We start from the raw sequence: 22321 nt of genomic DNA, 5'->3' as shown, positions 1-22321 counted from the left end.
ATGACTATTTGTCATCACGATTAATTGGATGAATTTTTTCAGTCCTAATAAAAATTTGATTAAAATTTTATTTTATTGACAAATGAAGATAATTAATGTGATACTTCTTCCTTCATAATATACCAGGATAAATCAAACTTCTTGAAGACTATAGGAGCCATTTTCCCATTTTTTTGGTTAAATCTTAGAATTTAAATTGTTTAGTTTATTCTTATTGTTTATTTCCTAGTTGATTTATCATTAGAATTTTTGTTTAATTTGCTGTTTAGAATAAGTTCTTTGATTAGGAATTCACTTAATTAGTTAATTTCAGGTTGGGATGTGGGTATTTCACGGTATAAATAGCATATTATGTAGCATATTATGCACGTGGGTGGTCATAAGGTTTTTTTTTTTACCAGCCTACAGAATCAGCCAATGAGTCATATCGGTTTTTATTGTCAGTCAGAGAGCAGGTGCAGGAATAGGAGCAGAAGCCTGTAACCTTTTGCCTGATCTGCAAATAAAACCAAATAACTATATTTTGACCTTTGATCCTTTTTTGCTGCGTAAACCAGAATCCACGGTGCATCAGGTGACTATTTGAGTTTGATTCACCTTTTCTTTAGATCACCTTCGAGTTTTGAGGTTTTTGATTTTTGAATTTAAGTTTAGAGACAAATGGTCACTACAAAGACTTTACCCTCCGAATGTCGTCTGCTTTGCAGAATTGACGAATCAGAGAGTCCGGTGTGTTGTCTCTAGGCAAATTGTGAGTAACCTTTAGTCATCTACAGTTTGATCATATTTTAGAAAAGCTTTGAGGATCTGAACTGCAAAAAAACTGCACTAAAAAAACTGGAGGCAATAAACATAATTCCGATTTAAATTTTCTACACCAGTCATGTGACCAGAGATCAATAAGATCCTGAAACAGAAACGCTGCTTTATTAAGTTTAGGTCAACATGCTTTAAAATCAGTTTGACACCAGAAACAGAAACATAAAGAAGCTCTTAGTTTCTCAACAAAGAAATTAATAAGAAATTAGAGAAACAAAGAGCTCAAAATTCTGTTTTCAACCAATTATTTTTGAAAGGAAACCCAGAGAAACTCCTTCAGCTCAGCTGTAAAAAAAACAAAACAAACTGAAGTCCACCACGGTGACCACCAGGAGGAGATAAAGTGCAAACAGTCGGCTGAGAAACTTCAATCTGAGCCAACAGCAGGGGAGGAGGGGCGACAAACAGGAAGTGAGGTCATGACAGGCTGCTGCTGGGTCTCCTGGTGATGTCACTGTATCCGATCAGCCTCTGATCCGTCAGTTCATTGAGGTATCAAACTGCAGCTCTGCGTGTATGTGTGCGTCGGAGGTTTCCATGGTAACAGTGTTGATGCTCCACAGTCTGTATCTGAGCTACGCGCCACCACACACACGCAGAGCGGCGTGATGACATCATCTCTACAGGCCCAGCGACTTGCGAACGATCTTCTGAGCCAGTTTGTAAAACTGCTCTCTGTCCTCGCGCCACATCTTAGACGCATCGACGTTGGCGCCGCTCTCATCGTTCGGCTCTGAGGAGAAGAAGAAAGAGTCATTAAAACTATATGATGACTCATGGCAGCCGTGTGATGTGGACTGACAATTTTATTGCAATATTTTAGTGGTTTTAATCTTTTTTAAGATTATGATTAAAAAACAATTTATTAGTTATTTTCCAGGTAACTGTGGCTTGAGCTGCATGAAATCACAGCATCAAAACACACATTGTTCTTGAAAAATAGGATTCTTCAGGACGCCACTTGCTTAAAAATCACGACTTATATCACTAACCTGCACACACTTAGTAACTGCATTTAATCATATTTTCAAATTTACTGATATACTGTAAGAAATAGTGAAGAAAATATCAAAATGAATATTTCTGAACATACTGTGAGTTTTATTTACCATCAAGCTTCTTTTAAAACAGAAAGATAAGTCTTCTTATGTAACTTGCTCATATTTCATTAGCTTATTTAATTGAGTCAAATGTTCTATATTTATTGTTCCTTTTGCTTTTGTATTTATTTATTTTGGATATTTGGAATTAATTGTTCATTAAAGTTTATCAATCTTTGAGAATGTTATGCCATTACTACTATATAACTTAAAATGATCTTAAAACAACAAGAATATTGTTTGTCGCAGTAACTTCTGGTATAATTTGTCGTCCTGTGACAGACGAGAAATGAGGTGGTTTTCAGTGTTTATTGGTGTTTTCAGTGAATCTATAGAAACAATGTGACATGTGTGCATCAACCTGCTGCAGGTGTGAACGAAACCTGTCAGAGATTTTTAATAAATTATTAAGGTGTGTGTTAATCATGTAACAGGTGTGTAATAAACACAGGCCAGCGCGGTTCGGTTGATCATGTGACAGGTGAGCTGCTCTACCTGCCAGCATGCTGACCACAGACAGCAGGATCTTCTCCACACTCTGGACCGGACTCCACCGCTCTGCGCTGCTCTCATATCCCATCGGGTCGTCGCCCGGAGCGTGAAGGATGGAGATACACACCCGGCCGTCTGGGTAGACTGAGGAGCAGAACAATTACATTAGTAATCAATTATTACATCGATTAGTCTATTAATTGAATAAAAATATTGGCACATTCTGCAGATTTTTCATTTAATCTCAAGTTTTTTAAATACAATATTAGATTAAAAGAATACATTAAAAGATGCACAAAACAATTCACTTTATTTTTAAAACCACGAAATAAACATTTTACTGATTAAATGCAACAATAAAGCATTACTTTAGTAAATCTGAACTGGATGAAGGTAAAACTGACACTTAAGGAGTTTTGGGTAAAGTATATGTACAGAAAAAGAAGGCTTTTATCTAAAATGCAAAATACATATACTTTGGACAATTTTAGCTTAAATTCTGCTCTCAATGTTGTTTTTTCAGCAAATGGCCTTTTTTGAGTCTGTAAACTTCAGTTATTAAAGTAACTGACTAATTATGATTAACTCTATTAGTCCTTTCAGCCCTCGTTTTGAAATGTGAAAAGTCAGAAGGTTATTTTGGTTTTGTCTCCTTCCTGGAGTCTCTGAGGAAGTTATTCTGGTTCCCAGCTCTTTTTAGGCCATTTTCACCCTTAGTGATTCAGATGAGGCTGAAATCAGAGCGAAGCCACATTATTTGATGGTTTCTAGGTGCTGATTAGATGAAACGTTCTGCTTTGATTGGGCTCCTACTCGTATGTAGGCCTGTCGTAAATAGCAATAAATCAATTAATTATGTGATAAATTAAAACAAGGTCAATATTTTCATTTGAATGATTTATGGAGTTTCTCTTTTTACCAAAAACAGGTGCTTTGGTTTCAACTTGCCCTTTTTTAAAGAACAATTTTGTTTACAGAGACTTTATAATTAGTTTTATTTGTTGTTTCTTTGTTTATTTATTTTGGATATTCTAAATGTCTTCCAGGTTCAGTATTAAATGTTCATTAGAATTTAAAGTCTATTGAGAATACACTCTTGTATTATTATGCCATTACCATTATATTACTCGAAAATGGTCTCAGAACAACAATATTATTATTTATTGCAATAACCTCTGGGACAACTTGTCATCCAGGGACATTTGTCATTATGACTGGCCTGCCTGTGTGGAACTGATCTCTGCTCGGTTTGATCAAACAGAAACAGAAAGTTTCTGCTACCAACATTCAGACATTTTCCATCATATCTAACGAACAAACTGCAGGTTTTGATTGGTCCAACTTTCTTCTTCATGTGTTTATGTTGTTGCTGCAGGATCAGAAGATACAGTTGCAGCAGGAAGTTCAGCTCGGGGCCATGATGATGATGATGATGATGATGGTGGGGAACATGATGACGGGTCAGAACCGAGCGCTCTGTCCTCTAATCAGAACTCTCCTGCACCATGACATCATGGCTCCTGCCCACTAATCTTGGCGTTAATGACAGCAGGCTAACGAGGCGTGTTGTGACGGGTCCAATAACAGGGTCCAGACACAGGCTGGTTTCATCCACGACTCGGCGTTCTGAGCATCTAAACCCGCCGTCGGGGGCGGAGCCTGTGGCAGACTTACTGTTGGGGTGAAACATCTCGCAGGTGAACCTCATCTTCGGAGGGCTGAGAGGATAATCCGAGGGGAAGCTGAGGACGGCGGGGAAGACTCCGCCTTCGAAACACGTGTCCTCTGGACCCCTGAGACACAAACAGAGAAAATCACTGAGACGCTGCAGCAGGAAACAGAAGCTTTTAGTTAAATGAAGCAAGTTTCAGTTTCTGATCACGACATGCTGAGTCATAATCAGGACTGAAGTTTGAATATCCGGTCTCAGATCTGCCTGGCCTCCTTCCCTGAAGTTATTTCTGACTCTTTAAGCATCAACTGATCTCTGACCAGATATCTTCCGTTTATCAGGATAGCAGTTGGATAACAGGCCTCCACACTGCAAAAACACAAAATATTACCAAGGGTTTTGGTCTAGTTTCTAAAGCAAATATCATAGCACACCTGAAAGAAGACAAAACTAACTTAGAAGTAACTTTTCTGCAAAAAAATAAGATGCTTGTTTAGAGTCAATAAGTCCTTCATATTGATGAAAAAGTTCTAGTCCCAAAAGCAAATAATTTCACTTAAACTCAGATTCAGACATTCATTTATGTCCCAATAGGTATAAATAAAGTCACAATAAAAACAACAACACACCAACATTAAATATAAAACTAGGAGGTGTTGCCCTAAATTTAACTGTTTCAACTAAAAACACAAAACTTCTCAATCAAAAAATAAAAACATAGATGCCGGTGAACAAAAAATAAGCAAATAAATACATATTATTTATGATTTGAAATTCCTCACTTTAAGAGACAACACACTATTAACACTCAGTGGTTAAAAACACAACCCGTTTTCATCAACTATAACTAAGACTACAGGACTAACAAGTTAGGCTTGTCTTACTTCAAGTGTACCAAGATATCTGCACTAAAAACTAGATCAAAAATACTTGGTAGGATTTTGTGTTTTTACAGTGCAGAGTGCTTCACCTCCTCTATGAGCTGAGGAGCAGAAAGAGGAAGACAGAACAATGAGGTACAGAGGACTGAGGTATAATGACAGGTGTGCTGCCTCAGTGATGTCACTCTGCAGACTGAACCGGTATGTGGACTTGGACTTTAACTGAGCCGCGAGGTAAATTGAAGGGCAGAATGAAGCTTCTGTCATGCCAGCATGGAGCAGTAACATCTAATGATGGTGCTTTAAATGACATCACGGACTCTGCAGTGTCTCCTGTCAGAGATGCATCAGGATTTATTTCAACTAAGGGTCTTCACTACAAAAACACAAAATCTTATCCGGTATCTTTGTCTGATTTTTATTACAAATATCTTAGTACCCTGGAAATAAGACAAAACTAACCGACAAGTAACTTTTCAGCAAGATATCAGAGCTTGTTTTAAGTCAATAACGATTGAATATTGATAAAAAGGCACTACTGCTAGATTACTTCACTTATAAAAAGACATTTTTTCCATGTTATAAGTGAAATAACTGGCCAGTGGAACTATTACATTTTCATGAATATTAAGGAATTATTTTTGTATATTAGGTTTGTTTTATTTCCAGTGTTCTAAAATATTTGCACTAAAAATTAGAGAAATATTTGGTAAGATATGACGTTTTTGTAGTGAGGTACAGAAGAAAATGTGATAAAAATATCTGATTTAGAGAACTAGGCTGGTCTTAAATGGGACAGTCCAGTTTTTTTCCAGTTGAGTTCTACTGAGAGTAAATATTTACCTCCATTCGATACTCTGACTTTGACTAGGCCATTCTAACACATGAGGTTTGATCCTAACCTGGGGTCTACAACCTTTACAACCTAAAGAGTCATTTTTACTCTTAGACCAGCCAAATAAAACTTGTTCATTGCCGCAAATGTCGCACGACTTTTTGAAAAAGGACACATTATAATTTACATAGGAGATATGTTGACATTTTTAAAGAACTGCCATTTCTGTTTATAGAATTTAAAATAGAAAAATTAGCAAGAAAGAATGGATCTCTTTCTTCTGTGGAATGGAAAATGATGTAAGAAATAAAAAAAACACAGATTACCACCTCATGGCAAGAAAATCCCTTTGTTTCACAATCAAGCATCGCTTTGTGTTGATTAATCCGATAAAATCCAAATGTAAACAGTCTGACTCAACTTTGAGCTGCTGTCTGAATCAGCAGTGACACCTGCTGGTCAGAGTGACACATTGCACCTGGAAACTCGTGAAGAGGCTGACAGGTTGAATAAAATCGGTTTGGGTTCTATGAGCATCGAGTATCTCAGGTTAAATGATTCTCATTGAGAATCAAATTAACAGAAATGAAGAAGGGCAGTGCATCATGTCGGTTTCCATGGAGACAACCTGTAATATATGAGTAAAAAGGCTCCAGCCTGTACTCACATGATGAGCGCCTCCCATTCGAAGAAGTTCTCCTCATTGGCCGGACCTGCAGAGCACACAGACAGAGGGAGAAAATGGTCATGGTCTCATCCTGATGTTCTGTTCTGATGTAACACTGGGTCAAAGGTCAGACCAGGAGGCTTAAACTGAGCTTTTAACCGCTCAGGTGTTCAGATGTAAAGACAGAGTCTTACCTGCAACAATGCCTTCAGGTGGGTTCAGGGTCAGCTCTGAAAAACAAATTTTACAGATGAATCCAAGAATTTCACAAAGGAAAACCAGACAACTGGTACCTGTTTGGAAAAACGGTTGCTTTTCTAAATAAAAATCATCGCTATATTAAGATGAATTCGTGAAAGTCCAACATATCTTATTTTTCTGAAACATGTTATAACACAACATGTACACACACAATAAACGGACAAAAAGAACATAATCCCAACCTTCTTGGGATGTTTTTTGGTGACAACACTGATTTTGGCCAGCAGATGGAAACCATCTTGTTCCAGAACTAGTCAACACTAGTAATGTGATTAAAATACTTTTTTTTTAAATTTGAATGTTTTCACTCAAGATTAGTAAATAAATGCAAATAAGTGCAAGATTAATCTTATTTTACAGTATCATTACCAAAGGTGGCAATAAATGTAACTTTGGCTTTTTTAATTCTATATAACAGGTTTTGTTTATCCGTCCTTTAATGCTATATTCAAAATGGTTTGCATTGAAATTAATACACTTTCTTACTTTATTATCGAAACTCCATTTTAGCCTAAACCTCAATGAAATCCTAAACATTTTTAGTAAAACCAACATTTTGTAAAATGTATTAAGAAAGAAAATATTAATAAAAGCGTATGTTAATCCAGACTGTGACCAGCTGCCAGTCAGACTTTAACAGTTCTTGTATTAATCCTTCAAGCTGAGTCCATCAGATCCAAGCTGGATTCTGAAACCCAAACATGCAGACCATCGGAGAGTTAACAGCTTCTTTTGTAAATTACCGGCTAGATTTATAGTTTCTACTGTTTGTAGCATTTCTAATCTTTTCTCACAGTTTGAGACTCAGTTACATAAACAGGCAGGGAAGAAGGTTCTGGATGAAGCAGAATAGTCGCACCGACAGATTATAATAAAATCGCTAAATGTGTCATTCTGGAGACATTTAAGTTAAAAAACATGATGCCGAATCAATCAAAATTCTCAGTTCCAAACGAATCTTTATAGATTTTTCATCTTACTGTGTTGATTTTAAACTCTGGAGCAAAAAATCTGTTAAACCTGTGGAATCTGTATCGGAGTTTGGTTCAGCAGAACTTCCCCCTAGCTTTTCCTCATCAGCAGGCGCTTCAGTTACTCACGTTTGTATTCAGCCATGAGCCTCTTTAACGCGGTGCCGGCCATCTTGTTTACCGGACACAAAGCGTAAACAAAAACAACTAAACAAAAACAAACAAGCAGCTCCGAGCACACACCGCTAACACCAGGCTGAGGACTTTTCCGCTCGCTGGACGAGCAGACAACGCCCTCTGCTGGTGCGGAACCACCACGGAATTCAGCGTAAAAAGTGGATTACCGCCACCTACAGGCCAGGAGGATCAACAGGAAATTAACAAAAAAGGCGACTTCTCAAACTTTTATCAAACTTGTGTAAAGTTTAAAGTTTCTCAAACTTAAAACAAGTTTCTTAAACTACGGGTCATGCTCTCTTGTATGGGCTTGGCAACAGAAATTCTTAGTTAGAAATAGACATTTCAGATTACTTTTTTCAAATTAGCTCAAGATTTGATTTCTATCAGACAATTAAAAAGATGCATCAGTAACAGTAATTATTTTTTGTTTCAATTTGTTTTTACATAGATTTTTTTCCTACAAACCAGGAAGGCTCAAGATAAAAAAAAATGGCCTTATAGCAAAACTATGATGGAGACTGAATTCAGTTTTCTTTTTCCATAAATATCAAAAGGAAATACTTTAATTCAATCAGTTTTCCTGCTGCCCAGCAGTCGCCTGATGTATCCAGTGATGGTTCTCATATTCAGGCCGTACACTACCGGGTTGAACACAGTCAGAACCAGAACAATGAGCACCAAAGTGAGCATGGAAGATGCAGGTTGGTTTCTCTTCTCAATTGCTCTAGATTGCTCCTGCTTTTTACATTTTCATATTTATGTCTCATTAAAAAAAGAATAGGGAAAACGTTCTACTATGTTTCTAAAAATGGTTTATCCACTCTTCTATGACCACTTTAACAGAAATCCATCAAATTTTACATTTCTTCTATTGTTTATTGGCTGACAAATCACATAATGGATACACATATAAGAGGTCTAGTCAAAGGAAAAACTTTGACTAGACCTCTTTCTTAAAACTAAGTAATAAACTACAAGGCGATATTTGACATAACAAATGTTCAGGAATCTTTTTTGCTGCCAGAAATAAGCCAGTGGTTATTCAACCATTTAAATTAAATCCTTAAAATCAAAATTTCTTCTAGATTTTTGATTTATTATTGCAGTTTAGCTCAGTTTTTTTACTTCTCATGTGACAATGTTTCTGATCAACACTAAGCTGTTAATCATGATTACTGCTGTACAGATTAGGAAGATGGATATTTAAAATGGGTTATCTTCTGAGTTTATTTAACTAATAATCATACAAATCATAATCCTGTGACAATGTTTCTGATCATCAGGAAGTTATGTAAGAGGTTATTCTTAGTTCTGACTTTATTTTGACTAAAGAATGAAAACCTTTAGAGAACAAAATCTACAAATATGTAAAATTTCAAGCAAGAAATCTCTTATAAATGCAAAAATATTTCACAAGGCAGCAGTTTACATATGTCTTTAAAAATCAAAGATAAACAAACAGAAATCGATCAAAAATGTTAAAAACACATCAGTAAAACAGACTGTGGTGATTTATTTTCTTTCAGCTATGACTTTTATCCTTAAATATCCAGATTCAGAAACAATCTGTTAACATTTTACATTTTCCCATGAATCTTGACTGGTTTCAAATCAATCGGTTTTCCTGCTGCCCAGCAGCCTCCTGTATCCGGTGATGGCGCTCATATTCAGGCCGCACACTACCGGGTTTAACACGGTCTGAACGAGAATGATCAGAACCGACGTGAGCACAGAGGATGCAGTCTGGTCTCCGACCTGCAGGCGGCGCTGCAGCAGCTCCACTGCAGTGCAAGCGCTGTAGTTTAGGAAGACCAGTAGGTGCGGCAGACAGGTGCGCAACGTTTTGCCGCAGGAGCCGCATCCGCGGCACAGGCAGACAAAGAGGATGCTGCTGTAGGAGAAAAGTACAAAGGCAGCGGGCAGAATGATGGTGGCAACAGAGATGAACAGGGCGAAAACGTCGCTAACCTGCGTCGCGTTTTTGCTGCAGTTGAGTCTGTTTAAGCTGTAAAGGTCACAGTGGAGCCGGATGATGTTAGAGCGGCTGGGGCGCGTCATGAAGCGCGGCGCTAACAACCATAGCGGCAGGTAGCAGCCAATGTTAAAAATACATCCGTAAAACAGGACAGAGTGATTTATTTTCTTTAAGCTATTACTTTTTATCCTTAAATATCGAGATCCAGAAATAATCAGTTAACATTTTACATTTTCCCATGAATCTTGACTGGTTTCAAATCAATCGGTTTTCCTGCTGCCCAGCAGCCTCCTGATGTATCCGGTGATGGCGCTCATATTCAGGCCGTACACTACCGGGTTTAACACGGTCTGAACGAGAATGATCAGAACCGAAGTGAGCACAGAGGATGCAGTCTGGTCTGCGCCCTGCAGGCGGCGCTGCAGCAGCTCCACTGCAGTGCAAGCGCTGTAGTTTAGGAAAACCAGCAGGTGCGGCAGACAGGTGCGCAACGCTTTGCCGTTAAAGCCGCGTGTGCGGCACAAGCAGACATAAAGGATGTTGCTGTAGGAGAAAATAACGAAGGCGACGGGCAGCAGGACAGTAGCAACAGAGATGAACAGGGCGAAAACGTCGCTCACCTGCGCCGCATTTCCGCCGCAGCTGAGTCTGTGTAAGCTGTAAAGGTCACAGTAGAGCCGGTTAATATGAGAGCGGCAGAGCGGCTGGCACACTGCTAAAAGCACGATGATCAAAACCATAGTGGCGGGCAGCAGCCAAGAGAACAGGAGCAGAGCGGCAACCGTGCGCGGCGACACCAGCGCGGCGTAGCGCATCGGGCGGCAGATCGCGACGTAGCGGTCGAAGGCCATGGCCGTCAGCAACATGAAGGCCGAGCCGCCCACAGTGTATAGAACCCACGCCTGACACGCACACGCTGACAGTGTGACCAGGACAGAGCCGCTCTCCCACAGCAGCTCCCACAGGAGTCGTGGGTAGATCGCGAAGCCGCCCAGCAGCGAGTTCAGCAGCAGCGCGGCCACGAACACATACATGGGCTTATGGAGGCTGTGGCGCGTGCAGATCACTACCAGCACGAGGCCGTCGCTGCACAGCGCGAACACATAAGCCATGAGGAAGAGGAAGAAGAAGAGCAGCCGGTGATCAGACAGCTGCTGCAGGCCGTCGAGCGTCAGCGACGTCTGCGCGACGAACAGTGAAGAATTTAGGGCTGTCGCGGACATTAGAAGATCAGAAAGGAAACAGAAAAACAAGATGGAGAACAGATTAACTTCACCCTACAGCTGTACACCACACACACATTTGATCAACAACATACTTGCAAACGTAATCAAAACATCCGATCAACAATATTTAGAAACTGGATCAACTGAATGGGAAACGTCTAAAGAGATTTACAAACATTCAATCATCATTTAAATAATCTGAACGTTTGAATCCTAAGCGACTTGATCTTCACATCTAAACCATAACACATAATAACATGTTGACCAGCCGACCAACAGGATCAGAACCTGAAGAACTTCTGGTCCGATGAGCTCAGTTACTTTAAGGGCTTCTGCTCTCTGTGGAGCTAATTAGCGACTGAACATCTTCATCACCTGAGAGCATCAGATGCTTTCAGGTCAAATCATCTGAACCTTTTAAACTCTGAAATGTTATATTGAATGAAAAACTTTTGAAACTTGGACTCAAACAAAATCCACACAGAAACCATCCAGTTAGAAAAGTGTAAAGATGGAGCTATTTGAAAAAGAGAAACCAGAAAACATATTTTAAAATGGTCAGAAATCTACCTGGTGGTATAATCATGGTGAGGATATGATACAGACTGGGGAAAGGTTGAGATTTAAAGGTCTATGGGCCGATTAGAATAAAAAGAAAAGTTCATATTTTTAATTTGCAATCAAAAATCTTTGTTCTTCAACATTCCATCAATTCTGCTGAATAAACTAACATTTGAAATCATTTCATTCAGTCCAATGCAAACTTATCTTTCTTCTTAATTTTGGATTTTATTTGCAACATAGACAAATGCAACATTCCTTAATGTTTGGACATCAGAGTATAAGTTCAGTTTTCTGAATAGTTGTTTTTAAACCAGATTATTGATTACCGAACAATTCTTGATCATAACAGTCTGTAGTCTTCAGTTCATCATTTGGTTCTTTTAGTTTCCTGCCAATATAACCAGAGTTTAATTTTATGACTTTTTTCCTACATATTAAAATAATTGTGCTTTTGATGAAAAAGCTCATATTTATTTCACATCTTAACATTTGCATTGTTTTTGTCATCCTTTTTCTTCTCATTAAACACGTTTCTTTCTTCTCTTCTAGATTGCTGTATTAGCAGAATATTTCATTCGGCATTTTTACGTTTTCATATTTACTTCATTTAAAAAAAATAGTGAAAGCTTTATGTTGTGTTCCTCAAATTGGTCAATCCATTCTTCTATTGTCCTTTTTACAGAAATCTAGCAAATGTTACATTTCTTCCTCTTTGTTTATTGGCTGGAAAATCAGTTATGATCTGATATTATGCACCCATAGTATCATATCACTTTGGGTGCATTGACAAACATATTAAAGGAAAAAAACTTTGACTAGACCAGTTTTTTCTTAAAACCAAGTCATAAACTATAAGAACATTTTGAGAATAATTCTGTGTTTTCCTTCTGTCTCTGTTAGCTAATTGCTAAGCTTAAGCTAAGCTAAACCTACAGGAAATGACATGTTAGGAAATGCAAATGAGAGCTCTGCTTAGAGGAAATGACACACTAGGGAACGCCCTCTTTGGGGCGTCGATTAGACGGGCCAATAAAAGAAGCTACCAACTGTTGCTTGTTGGTAGCTACTTGTCTGTTAGCTCTTAGAGGTAGCATGTCATAATGCACCAACTGTATTTTGGTATTAATAAATGGAATTCATGAATTCAACTCATTGATACATCACAAACTGCATGGAGAATGGAGGATTCTCACAAGACATTTATCAGAATTGTTCAAGAATGTTTTTTTGCTGCAATAAATGGCAGTGGTGATTCAACACTTTAATTTCAATTGTTAAAATCAACATTTCTTTAAGTTTTTTTTGTTATTGCAGCTTAGCTCAGTTTTCTTACTTCTCATGTGACAATGTTTCTGATCAACACTAAGCTGTTTATCATGATTACTGCTGTACAAATACTGGAGCTGGATATTTAAAATGGGTTATCTAGGTTCTGTGTTTATTTGATTTACAAAAAAAAAACCTATGGAACAAAATCTACACATATGTAAAATTTCAATCAGGAAACCCCTATAAATGCAGAAATATTTCACAAAGAAGCAGTTTCTACACATATGTCCTTTACATCATAGAAAACACATGAAAAGTGCAAAACAGACTCTTTTTCAAATCAGTCAAGATTTAAAATTAATCAAAAATATTAAAAATACATTAGTATAACAGGCTGGTGTGATTTATTTTCTTTCAGCTATGACTTTTTTCCTCAAATATCCAGATCCAGAAACAATCTGTTAACATTTTACAGTTTTCCAGGCCCTGATTCGTTTCAAATCAATCGGTTTTCCTGCTGCCCAGCAGCCTCCTGATGTATCCGGTGATGGCGCTCATATTCAGGCCGTACACTACCGGGTTTAACACGGTAGGAACCAGAACTACCAGGACCGAAGTGAGCACAGAGGATGCAGTCTGGTCTGCGCCCTGCAGGCGGCGCTGCAGCAGCTCCACTGCAGTGCAAGCGCTGTAGTTTAGGAAGACCAGCAGGTGCGGCAGACAGGTGCGCAACGCTTTGCTGCTAAAGCCGCGTGTGCGGCACAAGCAGACATAAAGGATGTTGCTGTAGGAGAAAAGAACGAAGGCGACGGGCAGCAGGACAGTAGCAACATAGATGAACAGGGCGAAAACTTCGCTCACCTGCGCCGCATTTCCGCCGCAGCTGAGTCTGTTTAAGCTGTAAACATCACAGTAGAGCCTATTGATATGAGAGCGGCAGAGCGGCTGGCACACTGTTAAAAGCACTGTGATCAAAACAGTAATGGCGGGCAGCAGCCAAGAGAACAGAAGCACAGCTTTCACTGTCCGTGGCGACACCAGCGCGGCGTAGCGCATCGGGCGGCAGATGGCGACGTAGCGGTCGAAGGCCATGGCCGTCAGCAACATGAAGGCCGAGCCGCCCATGGTGTATAGAACCCACACCTGACACGCACACGCTGACAGTGTGACCAGGACAGAGCCGCTCTCCCACAGCAGCTCCCACAGCAGCCATGGGTAGATCGCGCTGCCGCCCAGCAGCGAGTTCAGCAGCAGCGCGGCCACGAGCACATACATGGGCTTATGGAGGCTGTGGCGCGTGCAGATCACTACCAGCACGAGGCCGTCGCTGCACAGCGCGAACACATAAGCCATGAGGAAGAGGAAGAAGAAGAGCAGCCGGTGATCAGACAGCTGCTGCAGGCCGTGGAGCGTCAGCGACGTCTGCGCGACGAACAGTGAAGAATTCAGGGCTGTCGCGGACATTAGAAGATCAGAAAGTAAACAGAAAAACAAGATGGAGATCAGATGAACTTCACCCTACAGCTGTACACCAAACTCATATTTGAGCAACAATATCTGAACATCTGAAAAGGAAACATTCAATTATTAAAGTTATTGTGATTTATAAACATTAAACCATCAGTGTTTGAATCTTCAGCAAGTTAATTGTCACGTCAAAGTCAGAACACACAACATGATCACAGTCAGAATCTGAAGAACTTCTGGTCCGATGAGCTACGAGTTACTTTATGGGTCTCTGCTCTCTGGGGAGCTAATTAGTGACTGAATTTTTTCATCACCTGAGAGAATGAAACAAGCAATTTAATGTCAAATCAAATAAACTTTTTATGAAAGTCTATGTGCAAGAATGAAGCACTGAAAATGGGAATTAAACAAACTCAACATGGAAAGCATTCGGTTAGAAGAATCCTAGATTAGATTTGACCATTTTTAGTACCTATAATTCAAAATGAAGAGGCCACCACTGAGATTTAGGGTTTAGGTAAAATATTGCAGAACTACATAAATGTACACAAAAAAGTCAAAATGTGCAAATAAACATAAAGATAGCACTCTTAAGAACCAATTTAGACAATTCATCAGCAAAAAAATCAAAAATCTTGTTGATTTGGGGTCAGTTACACTTTAAAACTTTCTCCAAGATTCCACTAAATCTGTAAGGAAACTATGGTGTTGATGTTTTCAACAGGAAAAAGGGCCACAATCATATTCACTAACCTTGGTCAGCCCTGGTTTGGACCATAAACAATCATTCTGGTTTTACATTCATGAAGACATGGATCTTCTTAGTAGCAGCAGAAAACTACAACAGATTTTAATAGCAGCAGCAGGACTTCAAAAGGTTGTGCAGGTTGAGGATTTCCCTAAAACCACCTTAATTACTCCACATACCCTTTGACCCTAAAGCTGCAGCATGTAACTTTTATAAAAATGTTTTTTTTTACATATTTGTTAAAACTGTCACTGTCATGACAGTGAAATATGATACAGATAATCTATGAAAAGATTGATCACGTCTCACTGAGCTATTGCTGTCTGAACAAATACACTGTTCCAAACAAACAACCAATCAGAGCCAAGAGGAGGATCTTAGCGCTGTCAACCATCCTCATGAACGAGCTGCTAAATGTGCTAACAACTTAAAGTGTTTCAGAAAAACTAGCCTCATGATAGGCTCTCACATCAAGAAACTGTAATGTGCATGTAAGGGTGATTGACAGCGCTAAGACCCGCCCCCAGCTCTGATTGGTCGTTTCTAGTTAGCACTGGGAGGTGGAGGAGGTAATTTTTTTCGCAGATCATATATTTCATACCGTCATAACAGGGACAATTTTAACAAATATGTAAAAAATATATATTTGTTAAAATTTTCATGCTGCAGCTTCTTTTCAGGGGTTGAAGGATTCATTCTTGCGCGGGTTGTCCTTCATTTTGTTTGGATGACATCTTTGAGGCCAGCAGCTCTACTGAACAGTAAATGTCCCACCCAAGTCAAGTTTTTTAACACCTAATGACACAGCGTGATTATAGCAAAACGCCCATGTGGGTTATTGGTTTTTTTGGGCCATGGCATTTCTGCAGACATATTATCAAATAAGCTCCAGTTAGTGTAAGATTTACTGATTTCTCAGGCTGTAAAAGCTTTGCAGGAGCTTTCAGGTAAGGGTGATTTTACAACCATTTTCTCCACATGGCAGCATAATTTCCACAGCTGCTGAAGAAAACGACAGTGTTGATTAGACCCAGAAATGTGTCCAGGCATTTTGCAATATTAAAGCCTGTTTGGCTCAGACTTCACCATCGGTGCAGATCTTATTTCCACCGTTTGATGATAAACTAAGGAGCTCCATCACCACAGGTTTCTGTCAATCCAAATGACTGTTTCTTTCTCATTTCGGGTTGAAATCAAACAAATACAAATCTAAAACAAAAAAAGAGACAAAGCAAAAGTAATAGTCAGAAATCAGAAAGTAAAGTTTAGTTGTGTTTTGTATTTAGATCCTCAGAGGAACATTAATGGAAAAAACTCAAGAGTCAAACAAGAATGATGCAACGGCGTCCATGTTGTCCTGAGAGGACGGATTAACGAGCTGCTGGTCCTAACAGACATTAACGAGCGGCTCTCAGGTGAGCTCATTAAGGCCAAACAAACTGGCCAGCTGCTGTCCCTCAACACACACTGATGCTTTTAATGAGACTAAATCAACAAGGTTATTAAAATAAACTGACCTGTTTATACCAGGTTTGCTCATTGATAGCTTGTGTCCATGATATGAATTCTTAAACGTAGATCTCTTCGGTCTTATAAAGAAAAAAGCCAGAAATAAACTTTTTAAGACGGCAAGTTCATCAGCTTTGGAGTTCCTCAGGGACGAGGATGTAACCATTATCTCAGAAGAGAGGGAGACATGTTTCAGAGGCTGATTGATTCATTAAATCCCATCTCTCATTAATGACAGAAAACAAACATCAACAGAGACAGTACAACAAGAGACCTACTTAAGTTTTTTAAACTATATACTAACCAAATCCTTTGTTTTAACTGGAAAATAAATTCTGGTTGGGTTGACAGAATTATCCTCAAATATCTACATAGTAAATAGCCAGGTCATTTTTGTGCTAAATGGGAAGGCTGCATATTAAAATGTTCAGTAAAACACAATTCTTTGAAGCAAATTAATGCTTGGCACACAAAATGAAATGGAAGTGACAATGAGAAGGGTGACAACACTAAACATCAATATTTGAGCAAAATGTGACGTGCAAAAAGAAAAATGGCACGTAGTATCTGAAAATAAAAAGAACAAAATGTCCAAATGTAGAATACATATGGCCTTCTCCCTGTACTACACATGGTAAATATTTTGGAGTGTGAATGAGAGTAATTCTGATCATTGAAAACTCTGTCCTGATAACTAATTGCTGCTGGCTAGTCTGAAGGAGTTGCTTTGTGAGAAACTTTGAAACTGCAGCTCTGATGAGGAGCTGCGTCTTGAAGGCGGAGCTAGGACCAGGCGTCTTGCACAGCTGAATGGTTGCCATGGAGATTAAAGGACTCAAACATGAATGAAGGAGTAAGAGCAACACTCCAGATATATTTCTGTTGAATCACATTATAACATGATGTAAAGCTAATATATATATAGTTGGTTTCTTGAACATAATTCTGTCAACAGGACTTTTCAAGGTGAACCAGGTGTGTAAAACTGCTGTTAGCATGTGTACACTTACGGTGAGTTTAAAGACGGTCGAGGGCAAATTATGAGTCAAACAGTAAAATTACAGATTTAAAAATAACCGTTTTGTTGCATAATTGAATGGATTACATAAGAAGAGGCTCTTTGGGCCGTTTAAAGAAAAAATATTCTATGATAAACATAAACTGTCATCCATGAACCTGATTTTGAAACATACAAAAGACTACATTTGTTTAGTGATAAAAATTTATTTATTTTCTGTGAGTAACTACAGTCGTAGTGTTCTCATACAGTTCATCAAACTGGTATATTTCTTATAAAAATTAAAGTAATTAAATCTACATACATCTAATACAAAAACAAAACAAAGAGTGAGTCCACCTCTGCTTTAATAGGCAGGGAAATGAAGTGCTGCAACACCTTCTGGAAGAATTATCATATAATTAAAAATCTGTGCATTAAATAACAAAAAACAGACTCCAAACACACAAACCGGATGAAAACTGCAGAGGAAACACTCACACAGGCATACACACGCACACAAACACGCCTGTGAGTTAGCAGAAAAAACAAAAACATCTTTGGTGTCTGATTTTTAAGAGGAATCAGATTTCATGTAAAGGTTCAAACACAAACAGCTGGAATGTGACTTTCACCCAGAGTTTCTGCCGCCACACAGAGACTTCACAGCAATCCAATAAAACATTTAATCGGCTCCAACGTGACACTTTTCCTGATTCATGAACAGCTTTTAAGGCCACAGGGGAAGAAAATCGTCCTACAGCGTGACGGAGAAACTCTGAGTGTGACTCAGGGTGACGCTTTAAGGCTCACAGCAGGAGGCCAAACGTGACTGAAGCTTCGTAAACCTGCAGCTGAAACACGAAGTGAAGATAAAGAGCGAAGCTGGATTGTCGGATATCAACAGGAGCAGCTCAGTTGCAGAAGACAAAGAACAAATGTGATGACTGCAGAACCTCGAGTTCAGACTGGGCTCAGCGCAGCTTTAAGGCACAGACATGGTGAAGTTCTCCTGACCTCAGTAAAGATGGCCTCCACACCTTCTTAAAATAAAACAAAAGTGGTGTCAAATGCTCTTCATTTGTGCTGCTGTCATTTTAAAGATACCAAACGTTCGACACCAATTATGTTTAATTGAAAGACGGCGGGGCGGCCATCTTCACTCAGTCCCCTTCTGCACTTGGATCAGACAAAAAGGTTAAACTTAAAGTGTTGGCAAACATGCTTTTCCTCATGCTTCGGAACGTTGTTTTCAAATCAAACAGGGACAAAGTGAGGCATTATGAATTAAACATGTACAGGTTAAAGTTCAGTGACATCACATCTTCCATAAACGGACCAATCGTATGAAAGCAAACTCCTGAGGCAGGAAGAAGCCTGTTGGAGGAACCTCCAGAGTCCATGTGAGAAAGATATTTGATGCTTTTAAAATGTGAATCTTGTAAAATGAGGAACTTTTTATGGTTGATCTTCATGTGAAACGACAGGAAGTGTCTGTGTGGTTATTTTGGAGGAGCTGCTGTTCACAGGAAGACAGTTCAACCCATGTGACCTCAGATGAGATGGGGAATCAGGTGGGCGGAGTCTAAAACAGGAAGCTGCAGGGATGAACCGTTTGGTGCATTCACACCAACCCTGTTTAGTCCACTTCAATCAAACTCTAGCTCATTTGTCTGGAAAGTCTGGTTCGTTTGGGGAGATGTGAATGTGAATCAAACTAAAAAGCGAATGCTGGTCCGTCTACAAACCTCGGTCTCGGTTTGGTTGAAGTGAACTCTGGTGCGGTTTGAATGTATATGTAAAGGCCAAACTTACTGGAGACAGTTTAAAAAAGCAGGAAGCAGACGCGGGGAATTCTGGGTAAATACAACCAAAACAAGGGCAAGAGTTTACTGCTACTGGGAGAAATGGCTCGTAGTTTTTTTTGTTGAAGACTGAAGAGAAATCCTACAACTGCTAAAATGTGATGCTGCTTCATTTGTTTACATTTTCTGAAGAAGGAAGTTGCACTCCCGTCTTCTTCAGAGGTTTTTGTGCCATTCCCTTCAGTAGTTATTGTTGCAGCACCCCCACAGGCTGGGAGGGGAACAGCTTTTTAAATTATTTCAGTTTGTTTGACAGTGAACCGCACCGCCTGAGAATGAAACAAATGTTGCAATTTTGGTTCCAAATTGAACTGAGTCTACCTATCGTGTGAAAACACCCTAAAAAACAGAGTGTTAAAGCAAAATATAGGAGATTGTTTTGTGAAAAAGACATTTTGGTTTAAATATGGGAAAAAAAGTTAGCATGTTTCAGTTTTTTACGCTCTACTTCCTGTTGTAATCAGGGCCTTACCATCACCTGGAGCTAGATGTGCTTTAAGATCGTCACACATCAACCGACCAATCAGAGCGAATCGGCTGCAGCTCTGCACATGCTCAGATTCAGGAATGAGAAACTCCGCCCACCCGTGCCTCCAACCCCCAACTGTTACTGTGGGTGAATTTTCTGACGGGCTGAGGAGCAGCAGGCCTCCGTAACATCCAATAGGAATCGTTATTCTTCCTCCTCTTCCTCCTCCTCATCCTCTCCAGCCATCACCTCCACCAGCAGATCTGCTGTGCACGTCGCCTCGCCCAGACTGTTGACGGCCTTCACCATGTACTTGGCATCGTCGTCACCTGAAACCTGCAGGTTAACACCAGAAAACAGTGAAGCACTGCAAAAACATACAATCATACCACATATTTAATGGAAATATATTAATACACTTCAAATAAGACAAAACCAACTTAAAAGTAACTTTTCAGCAAGATATTGTAGGTCATTTTTAGTCAATAATTCTTTAATATTGATGAAACATTTCTATTTCCACTTATAACTTGGGAAAATGTCTTGACAGTGAAAAAATCTGCCAGTGGATCTAGAACTTTATAAAATCAATATTAAGGAAACATTTACTAAAAACAAGCTCTTATATCTTGTAGAAAAATTAGTTGTAAGTTAGTTTTATCTTATTTCAAATGAACTAAGATATTAGCACTAGAAACGAGGTCAAAAATACTTGGAGAGATGTTGTATTTTTGCAGTTAGTAAATATAATTCATTTAAATATAGTAACATTATGTTCATAAACACTGCGGTGTCATGTTACAACCACATAATTCATCATATTTTAGGCAGATCTTATGTGATGCAGCAACACAAAGTACAACAAAACTGTTGAATGGAAGGAAAACTAAAGTTTAAGTTGCAGAAAAGTTGAAGCAGGATTTCTGACTGACACAGCAGCTTCAGTTTCCAGTTCGTTCAACCTAAAAGAAGCTGAACTCTGACCTCTGAAATGATCAAACTGCAGTTTCCTTCTTCATCGTAGTCGATCTGGAAATGTCGGGTCTCTTTGATTGGCTGGTCGTCTTTGTACCAAACCACCTCAGGGTCAGGGTATCCTGCAGCAGAACGTTTGTAGAGTTTAAATCCATTTTTATTTGTATAAAATCAATCAATATGCTTCAAAAAGTTCCCTTTACTGTAAATTTTTAATAGCATCTTATCTCTTTTTAATGTTTCACAGTTTCCACTTTAATAATCATCCTGAAGAATATAAATCTAGAAAATATCAGTGAGTATGAAACTGAAACCTAAGAATATTTAATACTGAACTGAAGTACTTTACTAAAACACAGCCAGGTTTATAATCATCAGCTGATCAATGTGTGTATTGATCAGCTGTACCTTCTATCTTGCAGTCGAAGCGAGCGGCGCTGCCTTCCACCACCTCCACGTCTTTAATGACTGAGGTGAAAGTGGGTTTACTTTCAGTCTTCTGTTCGTACTCCAAACACTCCAGGAACTGATTATCCTCTGAAAACAAAGAGATCAATTCTGTGGCTTAGAGACGGTTTGTCTTGTTTTATATCAGTGTTTGTTGTTTTCTGTCTGCTGTAATTTTGCCAACATTCAGTCATTTTGAGCTTCTGATCTTCAGATTTTGCACTGCAAATATCTCATTACACTTGAATAAGACCAAACTAACTTAAAAGCAATACTTTTTACCATTTGAAATTAGATGGTCAGCTGAATATGAGTCCTAGTGTTTGGTAATTAGGATTGAATGTAGAAAAACGACCCATTTGGGTTCGGTACCTTCAGTGGGCGAGCCTTTCTTGGCACTAACTCCAGCCATCATGGCCATGGATGAGAGTCTGCCAATCGCTCGAACAGCATGACCCGTTTTCTGTCAGAGAAGAAAAAACATGAAGATGATGATTTCTGTAGAAAATGTGTTAAACTTAAAGCCCAGCCCGCCGTAGCTGTGGGACCCTAAAATAGAACCTTCAAAATAACAGTTGTGACTCAAATGTTATTTTATCAATCAAATCAAATCAGTTTTTATCTGTACACTTTTTAATTACACCAATCAGTCCCTCCAGTTTTTTTTTGTTGCCATTTTGCAATTCTGGAACTTCACACAAAATCAACAACTCCCTGTAATTTTTTTGCAGTAACGCATCATTTTGAGTTTATTGCCAATTTTCTGCAAAAATGGTAAAAACATTGGGCTAGAGTGATGCTAACTCCCACATGCAGGTGGCAGTATTTCTTATTTTTACTACAATGCTGCCTCAGCCTTACTTGATGTGATACGAGTAACAAAAACTCAGACCTATTGTCATACATAAGTGCAAATATTGCTAAAATTGTAA

The 22321-nt window shown here is 39.0% G+C and overlaps 4 protein-coding genes across 6 annotated transcripts in view; all 4 read right to left on the bottom strand.

Moving 5' to 3' along the window:
- Positions 1-905: 905 nt before the first annotated feature.
- On the bottom strand, positions 906-7994 carry ube2g2 (ubiquitin-conjugating enzyme E2G 2 (UBC7 homolog, yeast)). Its single transcript, XM_081604645.1, has 6 exons — positions 7828-7994; positions 6661-6696; positions 6467-6512; positions 4086-4204; positions 2415-2555; positions 906-1552 (listed from the first exon to the last, which is right to left on the bottom strand). The coding sequence occupies exons 1-6, from the start codon at positions 7868-7870 to the stop codon at positions 1440-1442; spliced, it is 498 nt and encodes a 165-aa protein (XP_081460771.1). The 5' UTR covers positions 7871-7994; the 3' UTR covers positions 906-1439.
- Positions 7995-8513: 519 nt separating this feature from the next.
- LOC145554265 (olfactory receptor 10J4-like) lies at positions 8514-11703 on the bottom strand. The gene has a single exon (XM_081613802.1). The coding sequence runs from the start codon at positions 11074-11076 to the stop codon at positions 10114-10116; it is 963 nt and encodes a 320-aa protein (XP_081469928.1). The 5' UTR covers positions 11077-11703; the 3' UTR covers positions 8514-10113.
- A 1491-nt stretch (positions 11704-13194) lies between these two features.
- On the bottom strand, positions 13195-14692 carry LOC103461833 (olfactory receptor 10J4-like). The gene has a single exon (XM_008404184.3). It carries the CDS (start codon positions 14374-14376, stop codon positions 13414-13416), a length of 963 nt encoding a protein of 320 aa, XP_008402406.2. The 5' UTR covers positions 14377-14692; the 3' UTR covers positions 13195-13413.
- Positions 14693-17840: 3148 nt separating this feature from the next.
- LOC103461832 (myosin light chain kinase, smooth muscle) overlaps positions 17841-22321 on the bottom strand; it is a 53220-nt gene continuing 48739 nt past the window's right edge. For all 3 annotated transcript variants that reach the window (XM_081604643.1, XM_081604642.1, XM_081604644.1), the window contains 4 exons: positions 21762-21852; positions 21351-21479; positions 20952-21064; positions 17841-20303 (listed from right to left, as the gene is read on the bottom strand). In XM_081604643.1, the coding sequence (XP_081460769.1) occupies positions 20172-20303; positions 20952-21064; positions 21351-21479; positions 21762-21852 (465 nt within the window). In that variant the 3' untranslated portion in view covers positions 17841-20171. The remainder of the gene's footprint in view (positions 20304-20951; positions 21065-21350; positions 21480-21761; positions 21853-22321) is intronic.

Source organism: Poecilia reticulata, chromosome 2, assembly GCF_904066995.2.
Source record: "Poecilia reticulata chromosome 2, P_reticulata-male-v2, whole genome shotgun sequence".
In the NCBI taxonomy this organism is placed as follows: Eukaryota; Metazoa; Chordata; class Actinopteri; order Cyprinodontiformes; family Poeciliidae; genus Poecilia; species Poecilia reticulata.
Note: the sequence above shows the minus strand (reverse complement) of the source record. Positions and strands in the feature narration are given on the sequence as shown.

Coding starts and splice junctions, on each gene's coding strand:
- ube2g2 (XM_081604645.1), bottom strand. CDS start 7,870: ATGGCCGGCACCGCGTTAAAGAGGCTCATGGCTGAATACAAAC. Junction 4,205..6,466: donor GAATGGGAGGCGCTCATCAT/GTGAGTACAGGC, acceptor TTTGTGTCTCAG/GGGTCCAGAGGACACGTGTT. Junction 1,553..2,414: donor TGTGGTCAGCATGCTGGCAG/GTAGAGCAGCTC, acceptor TCTTCTCCTCAG/AGCCGAACGATGAGAGCGGC.
- LOC145554265 (XM_081613802.1), bottom strand. CDS start 11,076: ATGTCCGCGACAGCCCTAAATTCTTCACTGTTCGTCGCGCAGACGTCG.
- LOC103461833 (XM_008404184.3), bottom strand. CDS start 14,376: ATGTCCGCGACAGCCCTGAATTCTTCACTGTTCGTCGCGCAGACGTCG.